General features: G+C 56.7%; 5 protein-coding genes across 5 annotated transcripts; 2 read left to right on the top strand and 3 right to left on the bottom strand.

The window, feature by feature from the left end:
- Window positions 1-604: 604 nt before the first annotated feature.
- MYCTH_2297781 (uncharacterized protein) lies at window positions 605-3,754 on the bottom strand. The gene has a single exon (XM_003659974.1). It carries the CDS (start codon window positions 2,780-2,782, stop codon window positions 725-727), a length of 2,058 nt encoding a protein of 685 aa, XP_003660022.1. The 5' UTR covers window positions 2,783-3,754; the 3' UTR covers window positions 605-724.
- A 606-nt stretch (window positions 3,755-4,360) lies between these two features.
- Window positions 4,361-6,265, bottom strand: MYCTH_2297779 (serine protease). The gene is made up of 2 exons (XM_003659973.1): window positions 5,776-6,265; window positions 4,361-5,717 (listed from the first exon to the last, which is right to left on the bottom strand). The coding sequence occupies exons 1-2, from the start codon at window positions 6,145-6,147 to the stop codon at window positions 4,485-4,487; spliced, it is 1,605 nt and encodes a 534-aa protein (XP_003660021.1). The 5' UTR covers window positions 6,148-6,265; the 3' UTR covers window positions 4,361-4,484.
- A 2,346-nt stretch (window positions 6,266-8,611) lies between these two features.
- MYCTH_2123684 (uncharacterized protein) lies at window positions 8,612-16,842 on the top strand (the record flags this gene model as incomplete). Its single annotated transcript, XM_003659972.1, has 7 exons — window positions 8,612-11,234; window positions 11,295-11,695; window positions 11,753-12,233; window positions 12,284-15,727; window positions 15,808-15,968; window positions 16,020-16,736; window positions 16,810-16,842. The coding sequence occupies 7 exons, from the start codon at window positions 8,612-8,614 to the stop codon at window positions 16,840-16,842; spliced, it is 7,860 nt and encodes a 2,619-aa protein (XP_003660020.1).
- Window positions 16,843-17,020: 178 nt separating this feature from the next.
- On the bottom strand, window positions 17,021-18,064 carry MYCTH_2313956 (uncharacterized protein). Its single transcript, XM_003659971.1, has 3 exons — window positions 18,009-18,064; window positions 17,564-17,855; window positions 17,021-17,413 (listed from the first exon to the last, which is right to left on the bottom strand). The coding sequence occupies exons 2-3, from the start codon at window positions 17,751-17,753 to the stop codon at window positions 17,355-17,357; spliced, it is 249 nt and encodes an 82-aa protein (XP_003660019.1). The 5' UTR covers window positions 17,754-17,855; window positions 18,009-18,064; the 3' UTR covers window positions 17,021-17,354.
- Window positions 18,065-18,166: 102 nt separating this feature from the next.
- Window positions 18,167-20,343, top strand: MYCTH_2297768 (uncharacterized protein). Its single transcript, XM_003659970.1, has 4 exons — window positions 18,167-18,618; window positions 18,707-18,817; window positions 18,903-19,618; window positions 19,690-20,343. The coding sequence occupies exons 1-4, from the start codon at window positions 18,474-18,476 to the stop codon at window positions 20,119-20,121; spliced, it is 1,404 nt and encodes a 467-aa protein (XP_003660018.1). The 5' UTR covers window positions 18,167-18,473; the 3' UTR covers window positions 20,122-20,343.
- The last annotated feature ends 748 nt before the right edge of the window (window positions 20,344-21,091 follow it).

Genomic DNA, 21,091 nt, shown 5'->3' with positions numbered 1-21,091 from the left:
TTCTCTTTTTTTTTTCCTTTTCTTTTTTTCTCTTTTCGCTTCTCTTTTCTTCTCTGGCCTGTGGAACTGCAACCATGAGATGACCTCCTGCTGACCCCTGAGCCACAAAAAAAAAAAAAAAAAATTATGACAGCCATGCCATCAAGCGCGCCGTTGACCCAGACGACGTTCTCTGGTGTACCCCCTGCGTGGGCAACGAGCGCTGGGAGCAGGTGGGCGACCGCCTCTGCCGCGTTGAGAGATCCCATTAGAACAATCATCTGCACAGCTAAGCTCGGGCTTCATTTGTGTTCCCTCTCTTGGCGAAATTGGCCCATCATCTCTTCCCCAGGAGGTAGTGAGGGGAGAGCTTTTTGGATTGGATAGTCTGTAATCATGAAAATAGACGGACACCGAATAATCAGAATGATCAACATGTTGTTTGGCAACAAGGACCGACCATACATACGTCCCATGCTCACCTGATGCTACTGTGAGGCTCATGGTCGGTCATATTCATTTTTTGCTGCAAAAGTTCTCGGCCGGTGTTCATATCTAAGCTTCTTCATGTCTCCCTGGACCTAACACATGCAATTCTGTTTCTCCGTTGGAGTCCTGTCTTCCTCGCCACTTCATTCCAACCCTCTCCCTTAGCGCCACACTTCCCAACCATCCCGACGTTAATTAACTCCTTTCCCCGAGGGCACCCAAACTGTCTCGAAAGTTAATAATTTTATTCTCACATTCAGACAAAAGCGGAACCCTCATCGCCCCAACCCCTCTTCTCACATTCCGCACCCTCTTCCAGAACCTGTGCGATTCCCGGGGGACCACTATATCCCCAGCGCTCCCCCTTTGGCCCATCGCCGTTAAGCCCAGATCCAAACCCAACCCTTGACCCGGACCCGGAACCCAGACCAACAAGATTTCCGCCAAACTGCCTCCGCACAGCCTCCGTCAACCCAGGGCTTGACAGCACACTGGCACTCCCGCTTCCAGACGCCACCGGATTGGTGGCAACGTCAGCATCACCAGCATTCGGCCTCCAGATCCGTAGCGGCTCAGGCCGCAACTTGCTCCTAGGCGGTATGGGTGGAGGAGACGGCGGCGACGGCGGGGGCAAGCGTGTTGGGCTCTCATTCTCAACGAGCAGATTGCTGGAGGCGATATTGGTCCCGCCCAAAGAGTGAGATGTGAAACGCCGTTTGATAGACCCGGTGTGCCGGAGAGGTGAAGGAAAGGGATTGGTGATGATGTTTGGTTGAACTTGACTGAGCGGTGCTGTGTTTGTCCACGCTGTTTGGCGTTCGGTGGCAGACTGGTAGAAGACGTCGTCCTCTCCGTTGTAGGTCTCGCTGCTCTTGTGGTCGCAGTCGTTGTCATCATTGATCTGGGCCAGCTCGCGGACGTGGCCGCTGACGGATGCGAACTGCTTTGTGGCGGTCCTGGAGACCTCCCGGGGCTGGATGAGTCGTGTCTTGGATGGCCTCAACGGAGATACGGCAGGGTCGAATCTGTCGAAGTTGGCTGATAGCAGTGTTTTCCACCCCACTGAACTGGCTGTTGACGCTTCGCGGCGTCCGCCTAGGCGGGACATGGGTGGTGCACCCAGGGAGCTCTTTCGTCTGCCCGCATCCACCTCCTTTGCGGGTCCACTCTCGCCCTCGTCCGAGGAATACGCACTCTCGGAGTAGACGAGGTCCTTGGCCGAGTCGGAGTCGGTTTCCGGCAGGTGGTGGACATCACTCGCGTAGCGAATCTCCGTGCCCTTCTCCGATTCTTGATCTGCCGCGGCTCTCTGCTGAGCCCAGGCGTCCTGCTCTTCCTGTATTGACTTTCTAAGCGCACGCCGGTACGGGCTTCCTGTTCTGAAGAGGTGCGAGCCAGGACTGCCGACATTGCTCGTCCGCCAACCTGAACATGCTTCCCCTCGCCCCAGAGTAGCGCTGTTTCCCGCTATCAGGAGATCCTCATCGTGGGACACCGCCGTGTATTCATGCTCCTGGAAGACACGCTTGACTGTTGCAGGCGTTCCAGTGGAATGTCTTTCAGCCTTCTTGTCCGTCACCAACGTAGGGTTTTCGAGGATACCGCTCGCAGGCTGTTCCTCCAGTCCTTCCCTGGTGTCATTCGTCGCCTGCATCCGCTTAACGAGGGCCGAGTAAATCCGCTGGCTGTCCACCTTCTGTTGAGGAGGAGCATGGCCTTCAGCAGTCCCGTCGGGCGGTCGAAAAGTTTCCGAGCCAAGCACTCGTCTCCGGAGGGAGGGCGAGGGGACATGTGCGTCATTCTCCCCAATAACGGAGAGGCGCTGCTTTTCCCACTCTCTCCACTGCTGCTGCTCCTGGCTCGTGAGCGTGCTGGGCCCGGAATGTGCCCAGCTGGTCAGTGACGACGAGCTGCCTGATACTTTGCGATCATCTCGCCCGCTCTTTAGACTATCCACGCTCGCCTTTCTGGAATGAACAAGCTCGGCCGGTACATGCAAAAAGGGGGCCTTGGCTGGAGGGCTGCGTATATGTTCTCGAGATCCTTCAGCTGATCCTTCGACGCTGGTGCATGGCGTCTGACTGTGGGTGACAACATGAGTCCTTCGTGCCTCAATGTGTTGGCATGGGATCGAGGGCGTCTCTCCCTCCGGCTTGGAGGTTAGAAACAAGCTCTTCAACTTGACTCTGAGAGACCTCGAGACATGTCTAGCTCTGGATTTCAGAGTAATCGATTGTTGCGGGCATTGCTGGGACTCGAGGGTTGCTGCCCCAAAATCTTCAGTTGAGCTGCTGCCGCGAAGAGACTTGGGCATTGTAGGGTCTGAACGGCGGCTCATGGAACCGATAAATGTAGATGACTTGTGCTTGGGTTGTGGCGTGCGTCCTTCGGCACCAGAGAATCCATCCTCGGGGACATCGGGTAAGCCGGAGGGAACCGAACCTGACGCACTCCCATCTCGGTTGAGACTAAATCTGGACCGGGACCTCCGGGTGGTCAAAAAGCTCATTGACTTCGGAGCCTTCAATGTCTGGACTTCTCGTGACGAATTATCGTGGTTGGGCTCCGAATGGAACAATCTGCGCGAAGTTGATGCATAAAACGGCCTGGTTCTCAGGGATATGCTGGTTAGAGGCTGCCCAGAGCTTTCATGGCAACTTCGCACCCCCGGAAGATCTGTGAGCATGGATCTGGACCTATGCAGGCGGCGGTATGAGGACGGGGCAGAGGCTATGTCGTCTTCAGGAGTATATGATTCTTGGGCGGCACTGAGGGAATCAAGGTAGCTCGCCGCGATCGGGAAAACGTGAATTGGAGGCGATACTCTCCTGGGCAGACCGAGTGCCTCTGTGTTCGACTTCCCCTCGCTACTATTTCGGTTGCTGACCTTTTGGCTCTCCTGTGTGTTCATTGCGCCCCGGCTCCTACCGGTAGGGCTGCATGACTTGGGGGCGTCCCGACTCGTCGCCAGTGTTGAACAAGGCCCTATAAACCGAACACTCTGACGACGAGGGAGGCCTTGCGCCTCATTCCGAGCAGAGTCTTTCCAATCGGGAGCGGTAAGTCCCGAAAGTGGGCGTTGAGGAGACGACTGGGGAGTCATGGGGAAGAGCGGCGGTTCTGCCATGATACGGCTCTGGGCTCTGACGTAGGCCTCCTAAGCCGCAATATGAGCATCCCGTTGTGCCAGCGCCGGGTCGTGATGCTCAAGGACAACCCCCTGCGTTGACAAGGTGGACTTGCGGCGTTTGAGGTTTGTCCTCGACTTGAGGCTGGGCCGACGCAGCATTGAAACGGTGGAACAAGGCGGTGCCCGCGTAACGGTGCAGTCGCACCGAAACAGCGACGCGGTAACAGTTTGTCAGGGAGAGGAGACTAATCAACAGTAAAACTGTGTAGCTAAACCTATGCCAAGAGAGATGAGATGCACAGGTTCGTGGCACAATGTGGGTTCCGCGGATACGACAGAGGACGAAAGACCCTAGGCCAAACGGGAGCGGGGGAGAGGAGAGCGAGATAGATGGAAGCCATCATGGAGAAACAAGGGCCGAGTACACAGGGGGACCGGGGGCGAGAGAGGGAAGGGAAGGGAAGGGAAGGGAAGGGGAGGGGGAGGGGGCCCGCGGGTTCCTAGGGAAAGCACAACTGGATCAGAGCTGCCGCGGAGAACACGAGCGGAAGGAGCAGAATGGACCACGGCCAGCCGCATTTCGAGAGACGGGCAGAGTGGACGGCCTGATTGATGCGAGGCCGTCAGTGGACGAATGAGAACTGATCAATGATGGAGCTGAACGAACGCGACTACCCTCAAATGCAAACCAAGCCAGACAATCTTGCGTCCGTCCGAATCCCATGTTACCCATCCAGTACAAGGAACACCCACCGTGTCGATGTATGCCCGTCCAATAGACCAAGAAAAGCAGAGACGAAAAAAAAAACAATCCCTATCCCCTAATCCCAGACCAAAATACGCATCTCAGGCTGCACGCTCACAACGCCGATGGCATGTCTAAGGCTTAGGCAGCGATGTCCTCAAGAAACTCCTTGAGTTCCTCATCGACCAGCTCGTGAATCTTCTCAGAGAACTTCTCGGCCTTGTCCGCAAACGACGAGACGCCCTTGACAACCTTGCCAGAGATGACCTCAAAATCGTGCTCGATAAGCTTCTCAAGCTCAGAGACCGAGGCGCCAATGTCAACCTTGTCAGTCGTGGTCTTCTTCTTGGCCTTGTAGCCGCCAGCCTCGACGATGGCGGTATAGTTGTTGCAGCCACCGCCGTTCCAGGCGAGCAGATTGGGCGTCTCGTCGGGGATGTCAGTAAGGGCATCCTGGGTGGCGATCTTGAGCAAGTTCGACTTCATCTTCTCAGGGGTGATGGGAGCGACCGAGTACTCCGAATCGGTGGCGGGCTGGAGCGAGAGATAGTAGGCCAGCAGACCAGCAATATGGGGGGAGGCCATCGAGGTGCCAGAGATGGTGTTGGTGGCATACTTGCTGCCGATCCAGGTGGAGAGGATGCTCAGGCCGGGGGCGAAGATGTCGGTGCACTTGCCGTAGTTGGAGAAGTAGGCACGGCTGTCGTCAATAGCCGAGGCACCAACCGTGACAGCCTTCTCGGCCGCAGCAGGCGAGTAGTTGCAGGCATCGGCGTTGTCGTTGCCGGCGGCGACGGCGAAGTGGATACCGACAGAGACAGCAGCGTTCACAGTGTCATCGAGGGCCCTGGTCTTGCCGCCTCCAAGCGACATGTTGGCGACGGAACCCTTGAAGCCCTTGCGCTTGCCATCCTTGGCAGCCTGCACCTGCTCCAGATGGGACTTGGCAGCCCATTCGACACCGGCAACGACATCAGCCATGGTGCCGGAGCCGTTGGAGCGCAGAACCTTGACGGCATAGACATTCGCCTTCTTGGCGACGCCGTACTTCTTGCCAGCGATGGTGCCGGAGCAGTGGGTTCCGTGGCCGTTGCCGTCAACATCAGCATCGCCTGCGGGGATGGTCTTGCCCCATTTGGCGCGACCCTCGAAGTCGACGTGCTCAATGTTGGTACCGGTGTCGATGACGTACGCGTCAACGCCCTCACCGCCCTCGGCGGCATACAGATACTTGTTGAACGTCGAGAAGCCGAGCGTATCTCGGTGCGAGATACGGGCCAAGCCCCAAGGAGCGGCCTTCTCAAGCTCGCCATCGCATGTTTCCTCGGTGACACGCATCGTGTGGACAATGCTGTCGCGCTCAATGTACTCCACCTGTCGCCCGTGTGGATCAGCATGTGGAAAGAGCCCAATCGCCCTGGAGTCAACTTACATCGGGGTGCCTCCGGACTTGCTCGATGGTTTCGTCATCAAAATGGCCAGAGTAGCCAAGGAACTCTTGGCCAATCTTGTAGGTGTGCTTGAGGCCATGGAAGACGTCGTCAAGCAGCGGCACCTGGCCGCGCTTCTTCAAGTCTTGACGAACTTTCTCGCGCGAGGTATGGATGTCTTGGATCCAGGCATGGTGGGCGGAGGCCGAGCTCTCATCCACATGCTTCTTGAACTTGATGATATACGAGTTGGGGACGACCTCGGCATTCGACGAGGAGAGAATGGGGGCATGCTCGCCGTTGATGGTCTCGGTCTTGAAGCTCGGCGCTGCCGAAACGCAGGCTGCGAGCGAGAATGCGACGAGGCCTCTCATGGTGAACGAAAGAGAGGCGAAGCCGTAAAAATTGCGACTTCGAGAAACTCGGGGGATAAAAAGCAAGTCTGTCACCTCTTCCCTTGATTCGGCGAACAGGAAGAGGAAGATGGTTTGATGAAGGAAGAAGAGAGGAGCAGCGAGCGTGGGAGAGGACCGGAGCTGCTTTAACGGAAGGCGCAGCTGGCAGTTGCCTCAGACCAATGCTGGTTTGGCCCGCTTTCACCTAATGCGGACTAGTCAAGGCGGGGCATCCAATCACGTATGAGCCTGCTCCGGGCGTGTTGTCTCTGGGGAAGGGAGATAACGGGTGGACCAGCGCTTATCGGACAGTCACCAGGCCGCTGATAGCCTGATACCGCCATCACCAAGTGCAGTGGGCGAAGTGCAAGACTCCTCAGTTGCGAAGCTCCATAAGATAGGTAGGCAGGCAGCGTGCAGCATACGTAAACGATTCTTATTTCCGGCAGAAGTTGCGCACCAAAGCGTCTATTGTACGGTGAAACAAAGGCGTCGCACGCAGATGCCGCGGCGAGGCTGACTGTCCGGGATCTGCGGCCAGTTGAGCTCCCACCGCTTTCGGACCCCCGGCTGTTACCTACTGGGAGTTACTGGGTACATGACTTGGTCCCGTCCACACCGCGTACCAGACGGTTGGCTGCCTTGGCTTGCCCTGGGCTCGGCTGCCCTGCATTCTCCACTGGCTTGCACTGGCAGACCAGGTCGTAAAAGCTCGGTTGGAGGTGCAGTTCCGGGGGAGCGAGGCAGCGATTTCCTCTGTTGGCTCAATGCAGCCGGAACTTGATAAGCTGTCAAACATCTTGACCCGCTGTCCGCTGTTGACTGCTTGCACGTTGAGGTCAGATCTGATTCCGGGCACGTCACCGCCAAGCCAAGTAGTGCAAGGGCGGGGCGTCATCTCCACCCCTGCCAACCCGCCGCTCCCTGTCAGGGACGGATGATGGGTCACGAGCGACGAAGCTGTGCAAGGGGTCGCATCGCATTGTCCGTCTGACTCGACCGTGATCCCAGCAGACCCTGGATTCCGCGAGTGGACGGAGTACCAGTGCGAGTATCCGTCAAAAACATTGCGCACTGCACTTTGTGCATAAATAATTATTGCACAGCGTAGTAGTTCCTCCATCGGGCAAAAGGTGATTCGTTGAACAGCCTATCGGTGTCATATTCACCAGGCGGAATATCAGCTGTCAGCTGTTGCAATATTATAGGTCATACTGGACCTCCGGAGCAACACTCGCTCCAAATCGATCGACTGAGAGATGATTCATTCGGCTATGCGAAACCAGCCCCCTTTGGTTGCCCACCTTAGTCTCGGGCGCAAAAGTCGAGACTACTTTAATAACCCGCGGACTGTAACCAAGTTGCCAGGTCAGGTTCGTGGAGCATATCCTTGATGCCACAGATCTTGTGAAAACATTATCCGTCGTATTCTCTATCTAGGGTATCCACGACGTTTGCTTAAAAGAAAAAAGCCTAGACAATAACAATGCCGCAGCATTTTCAATGATGTTGGTAGATATGCTGGGGACAATGCGTGGTAGTGTGTCAGGTTCGAAGAGCGTTGGGAGCATACGAGGAAATAGGAATGGTCGAGTTTTGTAAACATCGATCGTTGTAACCAACATGTCTCCTTTTTGAAGTCAATGCTAGGAAGTTGTTGGGCGATCGAGCCGATGCTGTGCTCCATGATTCTAGGGAGTTGCCCGAACGCGATCTGTAATACTTACGCGTAAGGGCAAGCAACTAAATATGTTTCGAGAGAACACTTTCTGGAATTGACAAGAGTCAACGGATGCGAGGATAAGAGTTCATAGATCGTTTCAGTCCATGCAAGAAACAACATTCAGACCATTTGTATAGTGCCCCCCTTATCACTGGCATTACTTTGACCATGACAGGTCTGACCATCAAGGTAGCCATCCATTCGGCTTGCTCGCTTTTTCTCCGACTCTCCATTAGTCTTCAGAGGTACACAGGGTTAGGGTTTTGTATGACCGCGGGGAGCTGCAAGGCAGCAGCTAGCTTGGCGTGCATAGGATGCTTTGGTGAACATAACATATTCCGCAGAACTGGAGTACAAGAAGAGCCCGCTGACTGAAGGATCGTGACAGCAAGCAGGTCGATTCGAGCGTGTGTGCGTACTGCGCAAATTCACTACCCGACACCCCACACGGCTCTATCGGCAACAATTTGCAGAAACCCCATCGAGCAGCCAGATCCTGCAGCCTTGAGCTGCTGTGCTGTTGGCCCAGTCGCTGCCTTCCAGACCCGCGACAGGCCTCGCTTGGCTGTCCGTGGCAGTCGATGAGTCGATGACGAACTTGCCAGCTCCCGAACCTAGGCCCTCGATGGGTTCTGGGGATTCCACCGACTCCGAATCATAGCCATCTAATCCAATCCATCGGCAGACTGGCGAAATCGAGCGCCGACGCACCAACCCAGAATGCTGCCCTTACGATCGCGCCGCTATCGAGCGTCGACATCGGCCTCTACCCTCCAAACCTCCAAGGCCGCCGAGGTGCTTCAGGCACTCCTTGAACGCCTGTCTGGCACGGTGCGGTCTGCACCAGAGGGCTCGTACCCCCAAATTGAGGAATTGGTGGACCGGACTCGCCAGGTTCATCAGCACATCGCCGCCGCCGCGCCGCCCTCCTCACCACAGGACGACTTCCGCCATCTTCGCGGTTTCCAGACTCTGCTCGACGTTCTGCGGTCCTTTTCTGGTTTCTACAATCCGCATAAGCGCAGGGAGGATGAGAGGAGGGCGATATTTGACTTGTTACATGTCGTGTTGGCGACACTCTCTGCCGCCTTCCGCGGCCACCCGGGCAACAGGCGATACTTTCGGGACAGGGTAGATGGCGGTGGCTGGGAAGCCCTGGAGCAGACCATCGCCAGCATCGGTGTGGGAGGCGGCGACTCGGATCTCTGGACCAACTGCCAGCTGTTCGGGAAGCTGCTCTCCTTCGCCCTGGACGACCAGCGCTTAGACGAGCTATGTCGCTCGGTGTCCGCTTGGACGGATACCGACGAACTCCCGGAGCCGCTGGACGGCACTCGCCGGGAGGCAGAGGATTCCATAGAAGGACCATCATCGCCGAAACACGACACCGCGCCGAGCCTAGAAGCCATCGAGAAGAGGGTGGGCGAGATCGTTGGTCCCAACACCGTTCTTCGGAATGCCGAAATCATCCGGGCCGTTGTTGCCTTCTGGGAATCGATACCAAGAGGACCGGGTGTCGGGACAAGTCGTGCATCGATCTTAGTCTTGTCAACACTGTCAAACCTGGCATCCGTCTCGCTCTTCAACCTCGAGGCTCTGCATGGGGCGGGTGTTCTGTCCAGGCTGCTGCGCTTACTTTTTGCTCAGGACAGCGTTCTCACGACGCTTGAGATGGAGAAAGCACTGCCGCTTTGCAAATCTCTGATGCAACTTGGCATTGGCCAGCTAGCAGACGCGCAGTTCTTGCTGAGCTGCCGGGACCCCGCCACTTCCGAGTTCTGTCTAAGCATGACAGAGAAGTACGCCGGCCCCCCCTTTATCCAGTTCGACCTCTCTCTACATGGCCACTCGTCCATAGAGCTTGCGAATCTTGGCAGGTCATTCCCGCCACAGACAGCTCCCGGGTACACTTTTACTGCCTGGATCCGGATCGATAAGTTTGACCCGAGCTCCCACACAACCCTCTTCGGGGTCTTTGACGCTACCCAGACCTGTTTCCTTCTGGCCTACCTTGAAAAGGACACCAAGAACTTCATCCTCCAGACATCAGTCACGTCCTCGCGCCCCAGTGTGAGGTTCAAGTCGGTTGTGTTCAAGGAGCACCAATGGTACCATATTGCCCTAGTTCACCGCAGGCCCAAGACCATGGTTGCGAGTAAGGCAAGCCTTTACGTCAATGGGGAGTTCGCCGAGCAGCTCCGCGCTGCCTACCCAAGCCTTCCCCCGGCCCCGCCTACCAACGCCAGCACGGAGAGCTTTGTTTCTTTTTCGTCAAGCAGTAGCAAGACAAACCCTGTGCAGGGCTTCTTGGGGACGCCGCGCGGGCTCGCAGCACAGCTCGGCCCCGGACTTGTTCATTCCAAATGGTCTCTGGCTTCGGCGCACTTGTTCGAGGATGTCCTCAGCGATGACCTGCTCGCCGTCTACTTTCGTCTGGGACCACGGTATCAGGGAAATTTTCAGGATTGTCTCGGTGGCTTCCAGACTTACGAGGCCTCGGCTGCCCTCGGGCTCCGAAATGAGGTGTTTCATCCGGGCAAGGACGAGAACTCGGACATTCTAAAGGCCATCAGGGATAAAGCGAGCAGCATCGTACCGGAGCATCGGGTGCTGCTCAGTCACTTTCCGCGGGCTGTCTTTTCGGCGGATGGGAAGTTCATGGATTCTCTGCTCTTTCGTTCGCTGTGTAAGAGCTCGGCCAGCAGCCTCTTCCACTCGACCGTCAAGAGCGGATCAGCGGTGGCCGTCAACGGAGCTGTGCCCTGCATCAACGATGCCCTGATCAGGTTGAACGGCATCTCACTTCTCACGGGCGACCCAGTTGCTGCTAACCCCTATCATTTTGATGACAACCTTTGGAGGCTTGGAGGCTTCACGCCTGTGGCCCTCAAGCTCGTCGAGCGGTCGTCCACAGACGATGAACTGCTCCGCTCCGTCGAGCTCATGTTCCATTGCATCAGCAACAGCTGGAGGAACAGCGAGGCCATGGAAAGAGACAAGGGTTACGCCATTCTGAGCATGCTGCTTCGCGCTAAACTTGGCTTTGGCGTACCGGGCTCGGACACCCAGTCGCAGGCATGGCGGCTTCCGTTGACTAACGAGGCAAGGGACCGGTTGAGTTTCCAGCTGCTCAGTTTGATACTCCAATTTGTTGGCTACAAGCACGCAAACCCGATCGAGTCCTTCATCATTAACCCGCTGGCCTACCGGGTTTTGCTGATCGACCCCGACACATGGCGGAGGTCGTCACCCCTGACCCAGGAGCTATACTACAAACAATTTGTAACTTTTGCGGTCAAGAGCAAGCATCACCAGTTCAATAGCCGCCGGCTCCTCCGAATGCGTAAGTTCCAGTTCTGTGTACTCTCCTCCGGGGTATGGTAAGCTCACCCGTTTTGGGTAGGGATCATTAAGAGGCTTTTGGATGCGCTGAAGGCCGAGACGGTCTCGGAAGAAATCATGCCTCACTTCATGGCTTCTTTTGAGAGCCTTGTGAAATGCAATTACAATGCCGAGGTTCATCGCTCCATTGCTCTTTTCATCACCTACGCCTTCCACACCGCGCCTGGCTCTCTGCCGCGGACCCCGAAGCCGGCATCCACAAGCGGTCGAACCGCCGCCTCTAGCCTCGGCGTCTCGCGGAGGCCCACGACAGAGAGCGGCCGTCCTTCCTCTGTGGCGGGCTCGAGAATGCTCACCAAGAAGGAGGTGGGCATCAGGATCCTGGAGATGTACACCCGGCTCCTGTGTGACAAGTCCGGCCTGGCCAACATTCGGAAGTTTGCCAAAACCGTGACTAACAAGGTGACATACGGAGTTGGCCCGAAGAAGAAGAAAGAATACGTGCTGACTTCCGGGCAGTGGCTTCTCTATCTGCTCGCAGAGAACGACCCGGAAATCGTGGTTCTTGGCTGCAAGATCCTGGCTCGCCTGCTTGTCACACAGCCATCCGGCTACACGGCCAAGTTTGCTAGCAAAACTGGCGGTTTCTGGATCATGGCCCATCGCTTGAAGCAATGGTGGGACATTGCGACTCTCTGGCCGATCCTGTTCAGCATCCTGTTCGGCTATGACGTGGCCAATATCGACTTTGACAAATCCTTTGATTTCTTCAGCCTTCTGGAGATTTTCGGCGACAGCCGCGTCGTGTTTCCGGATCTCTTGCCCGTCATAACTGCTATGCTGCAGCAAGGTCTGCGAGACATTCTCAGATATCAAGATGACCCAGATTCCCCCTCCCGCGACCCCAACGCAACAGTTAGTTCCCGAGAGAGTCTCAGTGCTGTTCAGACGAGGCCCAGAGCGCGCTCCATGGAACTGCGCCAGGCGCTCGAGCCAAGGAGTGAGTAAGCCCGTCCCATCTCACATACAGTCTACTGACGCCGTTCTCAGGAACGCAGTTGCCTGACAAGGAGAGAGTCACAGCGAACGCTGCAGTCCTTCAGACTGTTGTTCGTTTCTTGTCTGATATGCACAACCGTTCAGTCAATTTCAGGGACTTCGCACTCTCTTCGGACTACGTTCGACACCTTTGTGCCGCCCTGTATCCAATCGTCGTCAGTTCCGACCCGGTCACTGCTGAGACGGAATTAAACTCCAAAGACACGCTCAACTTTGAGGGAGGCGATGTCATCATCAAACCGGTCCCTGGCTCTTCGTCGACTGCGATTCCAATCATCAAAACGGCTAATTCGGCGCCGTCGGATACCCAGCCAGCATCTCAAAGCCCAGGTCGAGGCACCCCTCTCCGCCGACCGTCATCGTTCATCCTGGTCACGTCCCAATCGCCGCCCTCTGCCCCAGCTCCCGCGCGTCTGAGTCTCGCCATGTCTCCGACGAAGAAACCCACGACTAGGAGTCCCAGCAATGCTGTCTTGGAAGGCGTTCTGGAGCTTATCATTAGCGTGTTCATCGACCAGATAATAGTTAGGAAGGAGTTCCACGGATTCGGCCTTCTCTCAAAAGTCCCCCCAGGTTTCCAGGAGCACCGTGCCTACTTTGAGACATACATTTTGCGGAATGTCATTACGCACCTGCAGAATACCATCCAGCTTGACCAGAAGGTACTCACAGAACCCAAGACGCTGCAGAACTTGGCGCGTTTGAACCTCCACATTGCGGAGGCCGTGTTCGAGGGGTCGTTCATGAATGGAGCTGAAACAATGATCAACTTCACGGGAACATTGCTGGAATATCTCCAGCGGCCTGATGTCTCGTCGCTCAAGAGCGTCCGATTGTGCAGTTCTGCTGTTGCGACGATTCGCTCGACCTTCCTGAAATGCACGCTGCTCAGACTCTCAGACATGGGCGACCCCGAAACGAAGGATTCTGAAGCTCAGTCTACCATGGACCAGCTCCTCTACTGGCAGGCGGTCCTGCTCGGTTGTTTGTCGATGGAGGACGATTACATGAAACTTCTCTGGTATCAACTTTACAACAAACTCGTCGGATCCCGACAAAACATCCGCCTCGTCGCTGCAATGCTCTGGCGAATCATGCTTGTTCAGAAGCCTGAAGAGTCGGCAGAGATCTTTCGGCAAATCATGACAGCGGATCAGCGGCCGCTGGCTCGAGGCTTTGAGAAACTGACCGAGCTGGATGACGCTGCGTTCCTGGAGTGGGTGGACCAACATCGCCCGTCGCTCGATGTCCTCTTTTTGGGTGGCATGTCTAAGTCCTGGGAGGACTTTGTCGGTGCCGAGAATCATCGCACAGCGGAGGCTTCCAAGCTGAGGTTGAAGAACAGGAAGGAAAAGTTGAAGCAATGGCACACCGAATCGCTGGAGAGGGACAATATCCTCCTTCGGCACGAGATGGCCAACAGCGCGTGGATGAAGAGCATCTACTTCACGGAGCATTTCAAGCATCAGAGGCTCCTGCAAGATTTGCAGGACGACAATGCCTTCCTTGCCTCGACCTTTGCCAAGATGGAGCGCGACCTATCTCGGCCAGGCGCCGTATTCAGCCAGCCACAGACCATCAAGTGGCAGTTGGACCGAACCGAGGGAAGGAATCGCATGCGCCTCAGACTTCTTCCCCAGTATCCTAGTCCGCAGCAGCAGGATTTCCAACCCAAGAAGAACAATGGCGCTGCAGGGAACTCAAGAGCCACTGTGAATCCCGGTAACCCCTCAACGACACAGGGAACCCGACCCACGACACCAGCACCCGCCCAGTCCACGGACGTCGAGGCTGGTGTCAGTGTAAATAATCCCGACATTTCGGCAGATGCCGATCCGGTTTCCGGAGACGCAGACCAACAGAGCGTTGCGCCGGAAGAAGACTTCGAACTGGTGGATGACCCTAACGAGCCCGAAGGTGATGATACCTTTGAGGACAAGAACAGGAAGGTAATGAGGCGGCTCCAGCAGGGAGATTCTGTCCTGAATGTGTTCAACATCTCGCGAATCATTGGCCTCGATGCCTCTGAGGGTATCCTGATCGTCGGAAAGGAGGCCCTCTACATCATGGACAATCTCTTCCAGAGCGCAGACGGAGAGATTATCAACGTCTGGCAAGCCCCGCCTGAGGAACGCGATCCATTTTCCATCATCATCACCGGCGGCAAGCCCGGCGAGAGGCGACCAAATCAGGGTCGCACCGACCAGGAGTCGCGCAGTTGGAAATGGCAGGATGTGCTCAGCATATCGAAGCGGCGGTTCCTGTTCCGCGATGTCGCCATTGAGATCTTCTTCACCGACGGCCGAAGCTACCTCCTGACCGCTATAAACCCAGCCATGCGGGATGAGGTCTATTCGAGGCTGACAGCCATGACGCCGCACACCAACAACCCGAGTCTGCTGCCAAACCCGGAGGATGTCTGGCGCCTCGAAAGCCTTAGGTTCACCGAAGAGGCCCCGCAGACGCTTGGTGCTAAATTTGGCAGCATCTTCCAGTCGTCAGCATGGAACCCCATGATGAAGCGATGGCAGAGGGGGGAGATATCCAATTTCCACTACCTCATGCTCGTGAACACCATGGCAGGCCGGACGTTCAATGACCTTACCCAATACCCCATCTTTCCTTGGGTCCTGGCAGACTACACCAGCGAGGAGCTCGACCTCAACAATCCGGCCTCGTTCAGGGACTTGTCGAAGCCGATGGGAGCGCAGTCGCCAGGTCGTGCAGCCGACTTTGCTATGAGATATAAGAGTCTTGCCGAGATCGGCGAAACACCGTTCCATTACGGGACGCATTATTCGTCTGCGATGATCGTCTCGTCGTACCTCATCCGGCTCCCGCCGTTTGTGCAGTCCTTCGTCCTGCTGCAAGGGGGCACGTTTGACCACCCTGACCGATTGTTCTTCTCCATCGAGGGCGCTTGGAATTCGGCCTCCCGCGACAATGGCTCGGACGTGCGCGAGCTGATTCCGGAGTTCTTCTACCTTCCGGACTTCCTGACCAACATCAACGGCTACAATTTTGGTGTCCGGCAGGGAGACGGAGGCAGAGTGGATAATGTCATTTTGCCGCCGTGGGCCAAGGGCGACCCTAAAATCTTCATCGCGAAGAACCGCGAAGCACTGGAGAGCCCGTACGTCAGTCAGCGGTTGCATCAATGGATCGATCTCGTCTTCGGCTACAAGCAGCGCGGGGAGCAGGCCGTGGAAAACCTGAACGTCTTCCATCCTCTGTCGTACAAGGGCGCCAGAGACCTTGATAACATCACGGATCCTCAGGAACGGGCTATCACCACGGGGATCATCCACAACTTTGGACAAACTCCGCACCAGGTCTTCACGAAGCCTCATCCACCAAGGGAGTACGACCGATGTCCGATTAAGCGGCTGGACACATCTGTCGGAGCTCTGACCAGGGTGTCTTACCCACTGCTAGGTGCGACCCGGCGGCACTCACATGTGTTTTTTTTTTTTTTTTTTTTTTTTGCGTTGTAAAGACCTACTGACAAGTCACAGAGAGCCGTGAGCGAGTGGCTTCGCTTACCTATGTGCCCAAGCTCGATCGCCTTCTCTGCGCGTCACCGTTCCGCCTCAACCTCCCTCCACACTACGATAAATTCCTCGAATGGGGCTACACCGACAACAGTGTGCGCTTCTTCCTGAGCGATAATAGAAAGGTAAGTCCTCTGGCCGCTCTTGAGGTTCGTGACCCATCTAACACGTCGGAGCCCGCTGGTCTCTTTGAGAACCTACACATCGGCCAAATCTCGACGCTCATCTTCGCCGACTCCAAGACCCTCATCACGGCCGGTGAGGACTGCGTCGTCTCCGTTTACACGGTCCAGTCCTCCCCAAGCAAACCGCTCGTCGACCTGCAACTCCGCTCCTCCCTTTTCGGGCACAAGACCCCGGTCACGCACATGGCCGTGTCCAAGGCGTTCAGCACGATCCTGACCGTCTCCCAGGACGGCGTTGCCTTCCTCTGGGATCTCAACCGGCTCGAGTTCATCCGCAAGCTGCCGCTGGTCCGGCCGGGCGTCGAGTGCGCCAAGATCAACGACGTGACGGGCGACGTGATGTTGTGCGCGGGCCAGCACGTGCTGCTGTACACGCTCAACGGCGAGCTCATCCTTGACCAGAACGTCTGCGCGGGGACTCACGAGGCGGCGGCCGAGGACTACGTGCACTCGTGCGCCTTCTACGAAGGGTCCGGCGGGAACGAGTGGCTGGAGAACCAGCTCGTCTTCACGGGCCACAAGAGGGGGGTAGTGAACGTGTGGCGCAAGACGGTGGGCCCGAGGTCGGGCCGGTGGATGCTCGAGTTCATGCGCCGGCTGGACCACGTCAATCTCAAGAGCGAGACGGGCGCCAACATCGAGGCGGCTATCACGTGCATCGCGCCGTTGCCGGGGCTGGTGTACACTGGGGATGATGATGGCCGGGTGGTGAGTTTCTTTCTCCGACTCTTGCTTTCTTCTGTTTTGTAGGTATGACGGGAAGTTGCTAACTTGGTGACAGTGGGAATGGAACTTGGTTCAGCGTGATAGGTAAAACGACGGAACGAGAGGCGGGGATCATAGAGTTTAGGCATCGGCCCAAAGATAGAGGATGAGGAGGGTTGAAAGAAGAGTTAAAAAAAAGGAGAAGGGGGTAAAATGGTTGCATATAGAATGAGGGAATGCATGGCTCTACCTCTTTCCCTCAATGGCTACGCGGAGTCTTGGTCGGGGGTGGTTGATAAACAGCATGGATGCGGATGTCGTTTTATTTCATCCCTTGGTCGAACAGCGTTAGGTAAAGGTAGAACTGGATGCATTTTTTGTCTCTCATGGACGTGCCTTCTTTGTGGCAGCCTCCGAGTCCACGTCCGTGTTAACCTATACACGCGTCCCCTCTCTCTCTCTTTTACCCCCCTGCCGCTCCTGATGCCGTTATGTACAGATTTTCCAGCCGCCTTCTACCGTCTCGGTTGTGCGCATACACACGCGCAAGCTCGAGCTTGACCACCTATTTCGTCTCCTGACCACACTTCGAAACACCGACTCTGGCTCCCCCTTCTTAATTTAATCCTTCTCGGTGTCATCGTCATATCCGGTCAACGTCTTCCTTGGCCCGGTGGGTACTGTCAAAGCCAGAAGATGGAAGATCTCCATGTTAGCACATCTCTTTTCTTTCCATTTGTTGCCTTAACACAGCATCATTTCCCCAATTCTCCAACTCTCTCCATCTTCGTCCCTGCCAGCTAGCTGGTCGGGTGGAAAGAAAAACGTACCCGGATAAGTCAGGGGGATGGGAGCGGCGTCCTCGTCGCCCAGGGCGCGGCGGATGGGCGGGACGACGGCGAGGGTCACGGGGCCCAGGGCGCCGATGACGACGGACCAGAAGAAGGCGGGGCGCTCGCGAGCGGCCCAGCGCCAGTAGCGGAGGGGGCCGGCCCAGAAGCGCGGGGCTGCGCCGTTCATTGTCTCTTGCGTCCTCTTGTGTTTTCTTCGGGGCTGACAGGGAGGGGCGACGGACAGTGGATGGGTGGTTCCGTCGGAGGGTAACCTGGGGAAGATGGGGATCTGGAGTGAGTGGTTAGATTCCTCAAGTAGACGACAAAAACGGTCGTTTGTTTGTTCGGAACGAAATTGTGGAGACGAGATCGGGTCGAGGGATAACGTTATGGAGAGGGCGATATTTGGTGGTTCTGGCGATCCGATGGGGGGCGTATGTACCTTGTGTTGTTCAATTGGCCAGCACACCAGACGGAGCGCGAGGCAGTTCGTCCTCGTTGACGTCGGATGTTGGTGAGCACGGAGCTTGGCTGGGTGGATTGGATTTCGAGGGTCTCGCGACTTTGCGGCGAAACTGCGGCTAATCTTGGGCGATGGGCTTCCACTCAGGAACCTCCGGAAGCTTGCTGAGTCCGGGACAGGGCGCTAGTTACCTGAATTGGAGGCCGAGTGGGTCCCTTCCAGCTGGGACCCTGGCTCGCCCTTTTGGCAAGGCTACGTATGCCGAATCACTCAATGTGAGTCCCAATCCGCTTTGCTGGAGCTGTTCGCGGGACGAGGCAAGCTTCCGTGGCATGAACTCGAACGACTCCGAGTTTGCGCCCGTCGATTCCACTCGCTGCCCACTCACACACCGCGGTTGCTTAGGAGTGGGATAGCACCTCAAGCCAGCAGCAGCAGCTCACCATGCGGTCGCTCCTTTCCTTCGTCGTCGCCTTTGTCTTCGCGGCCGTGGTCTCGGCCGTCAGCACATCTGGCAACAGGTTGCTGGCCATCCTGGACGATGTCGCCGATAAGGACAATTACTCCAAGTTCCTGGGCGATCTGGAGAGTACGTGATGATTTGGAGTTGGAGATGAGGAGTTGGAGATGATTGAAGAAACGAACTTCAACGGCATTCGTTGGCTGACAATTGGCAGGCAGAGGATTCCAGATCTCTTTTGAAACCCCCAAGAGCGAATCGTTGGCCCTGTTCCACCTCGGCGAGCGATCCTATGACCACATCCTCCTGTTCCCGACCAGGACAAAGGGTAAGGGTGTTATAACTTCGCTACCCCAATATGTTGCTTTGTTTGTTTAATAATGGCTGGCACCTCGCGGCTGACAATCGTCAAGGCCTCGGCCCCAACTTGACCCCCAACATCCTCGTCGACTTCATGAACGCCAAGGGCAACATCCTCGTGGCCCTCAGCTCCGGGGTCGCGGCCCCGAGCTCGCTCGTCTCCCTGCTCTCCGAACTCGACATCCAGCTCCCCGCCGACCGCACCGGCCTGGTGGTGGACCACTTCAGCTACGACGCCTCGAGCGCTCCCGACGCCCACGACGTGCTCGTCCTGCCGCCCCCGCACCCCACCCGGCCGGACGTCAAGGACTTCTTCGGCGCCGGCGCCGGCCGGGACGAGGTCCTCGCCTTCCCGCGCGGCGTGGGCGCCGCCCTCGGCCAGAGCGCGCTCCTCACCCCCGTCGTCCGCGCCCCGCGCACCGCCTACAGCTACAACCCCAAGGAGCAGGCCGAGGTGGTGGACGACCTCTTCGCGGCCGGCGAGCAGCTCGCCCTCGTCTCGGCCTTCCAGGCCCGCAACTCGGCGCGCTTCACCCTGGTCGGCTCCGCCGAGATGCTGCAGGACAAGTGGTTCGACGCCGAGGTCACCAAGGCGGGCGGCAACAAGGCGGCTAAGACGTTCAACCGCGAGTTCGCCAAGCGCGTCAGCGGGTGGACGTTCAACGAGATTGGCGTGCTGCGGGTCAACTGGATCGAGCACCACCTCGACGAGGCGGGGGCGGCGGCCAACGAATCTAACCCCAAGATCTACCGCATCAAGAACGACGTGGTAAGTTATTTTTTTTTTTTTTTGATCTACTCCTCCGCTTCATACTAATCACGCAAGTTACCAACCAACAGAAATACACAATCTCTCTCTCCGAATACGCTTGGGACACCTGGACGGCCTTCTCCCTCCCATCGAATGACGCACTCCAGCTGGAATTCTCCATGCTGTCACCCTTCCACCGCCTCCCGCTCGCCCTCGATGCGCCCCAGTCCTCGGACTCGGCGTCGGCCTACAGCGTGTCCTTCAAGCTGCCGGACCAGCACGGCATTTTCAACTTCAAGGTCAACTACAAGAGGCCGTTCCTGTCCAATGTCGAGGAGAAGAATACCGTGTCGGTGCGACACATCGCCCACAATGAGTGGCCGCGCAGCTATGTCATCAGCGGCGCCTGGCCGTGGATTGCCGGCATCGGAGTGACCGTGACTGGTTGGCTGGCTTTCTGTGCCTTGTGGTTGTACAGCGCGCCTGTGGGAGGGCCTCGGGAGACCAAAAAGACGCAGTGAGTGAGGGGTGGGGATGTGGCAGGCCAGAATGTATGCTGTGACGGGTGCTAGACGGTGGCGGTTGTTGTTTTCGTCTCATGTGGCTGTGGTTTCGTTCTGTATACAATATACACCGTACCGGATGGCAGGCGTAAAATATCGGTTCTCCTTAAAAAGCTATGAATAAACGGATGGCTCCAGATCTTTCCCGCCCGGTCGTGTAAAGTGAGATGAAATCATCGACAAAGGTTGATCGTGCTCATGATAAACACTGTTCCTATTTGCATTTCGTGTGCCCTCGTTCCATACGGAGAGAATGAAGAGCGAAAAAGGAAGTCAGGAGATGAGGAATAGAGGCAAAACAGGAAAGGCAAACCGAAGGGACGAGATGAAACCAAAACAGGAGCAATGCCCTCAGATCAGCTCTCTTATGTTCCCACTGACAACCCGACAGGCAAGCCTACCGCAGTAGGTAAGCCAGATCCCGTCTGCTGCCTGCAAATTTGGCTTTTTGGACCTTCCGTCATCACCGGGCATGCTCTCGTTCTTGTTTCGGTTTGCCTCTTGGTGCCAACGGAGGACAACCAAGGGTATAAAACCACACCCATATTGCTTCCCCGTCCACTCTCCCCAGCGACTTCTCCCCACCCGCTCAACGACTGACCCATTCCAAGCAAGCCCGGAAACCCCTGGCGTTTCCCTGACTCGCTGCTCCGATTGAAAACTACTTATATAGACATTAACCGTCATCAGTGCTGCACTGTCACGCCGAGACACCTTCTCTCCTCTCCTCCTCCTCCTCGCCTGCCTGCCTGGCTGACCGGCTGCACGCTCCGCTGGAGAAGCGGTACGGAGTCAGCAGTGCAACAGGAAGAGGTGGGAAGGGAGAGAGAGAGAGGGCCGCTCCAGCGCCGGAGCACCTCCGCATCTGAGGATTGTCGTCATGGCAGGGAGAAAGGGAAGGGAAACCGCGCCGCTTGGTATGGGCCCG

The sequence above is a fragment of the Thermothelomyces thermophilus genome, chromosome 1 (assembly GCF_000226095.1).
Source record: "Thermothelomyces thermophilus ATCC 42464 chromosome 1, complete sequence".
NCBI classification, from domain to species: Eukaryota; Fungi; Ascomycota; class Sordariomycetes; order Sordariales; family Chaetomiaceae; genus Thermothelomyces; species Thermothelomyces thermophilus.
Note: the sequence above shows the minus strand (reverse complement) of the source record. Positions and strands in the feature narration are given on the sequence as shown.

Coding starts and splice junctions, on each gene's coding strand:
- MYCTH_2297781 (XM_003659974.1), bottom strand. CDS start 2,782: ATGCCCAAGTCTCTTCGCGGCAGCAGCTCAACTGAAGATTTTGGGGCA.
- MYCTH_2297779 (XM_003659973.1), bottom strand. CDS start 6,147: ATGAGAGGCCTCGTCGCATTCTCGCTCGCAGCCTGCGTTTCGGCAGCG. Junction 5,718..5,775: donor AAGTCCGGAGGCACCCCGAT/GTAAGTTGACTC, acceptor CACGGGCGACAG/GTGGAGTACATTGAGCGCGA.
- MYCTH_2313956 (XM_003659971.1), bottom strand. CDS start 17,753: ATGAACGGCGCAGCCCCGCGCTTCTGGGCCGGCCCCCTCCGCTACTGG. Junction 17,414..17,563: donor CATCCCCCTGACTTATCCGG/GTACGTTTTTCT, acceptor TGGCTTTGACAG/TACCCACCGGGCCAAGGAAG.
- MYCTH_2297768 (XM_003659970.1), top strand. CDS start 18,474: ATGCGGTCGCTCCTTTCCTTCGTCGTCGCCTTTGTCTTCGCGGCCGTG. Junction 18,619..18,706: donor GTTCCTGGGCGATCTGGAGA/GTACGTGATGAT, acceptor GACAATTGGCAG/GCAGAGGATTCCAGATCTCT. Junction 18,818..18,902: donor GTTCCCGACCAGGACAAAGG/GTAAGGGTGTTA, acceptor ACAATCGTCAAG/GCCTCGGCCCCAACTTGACC.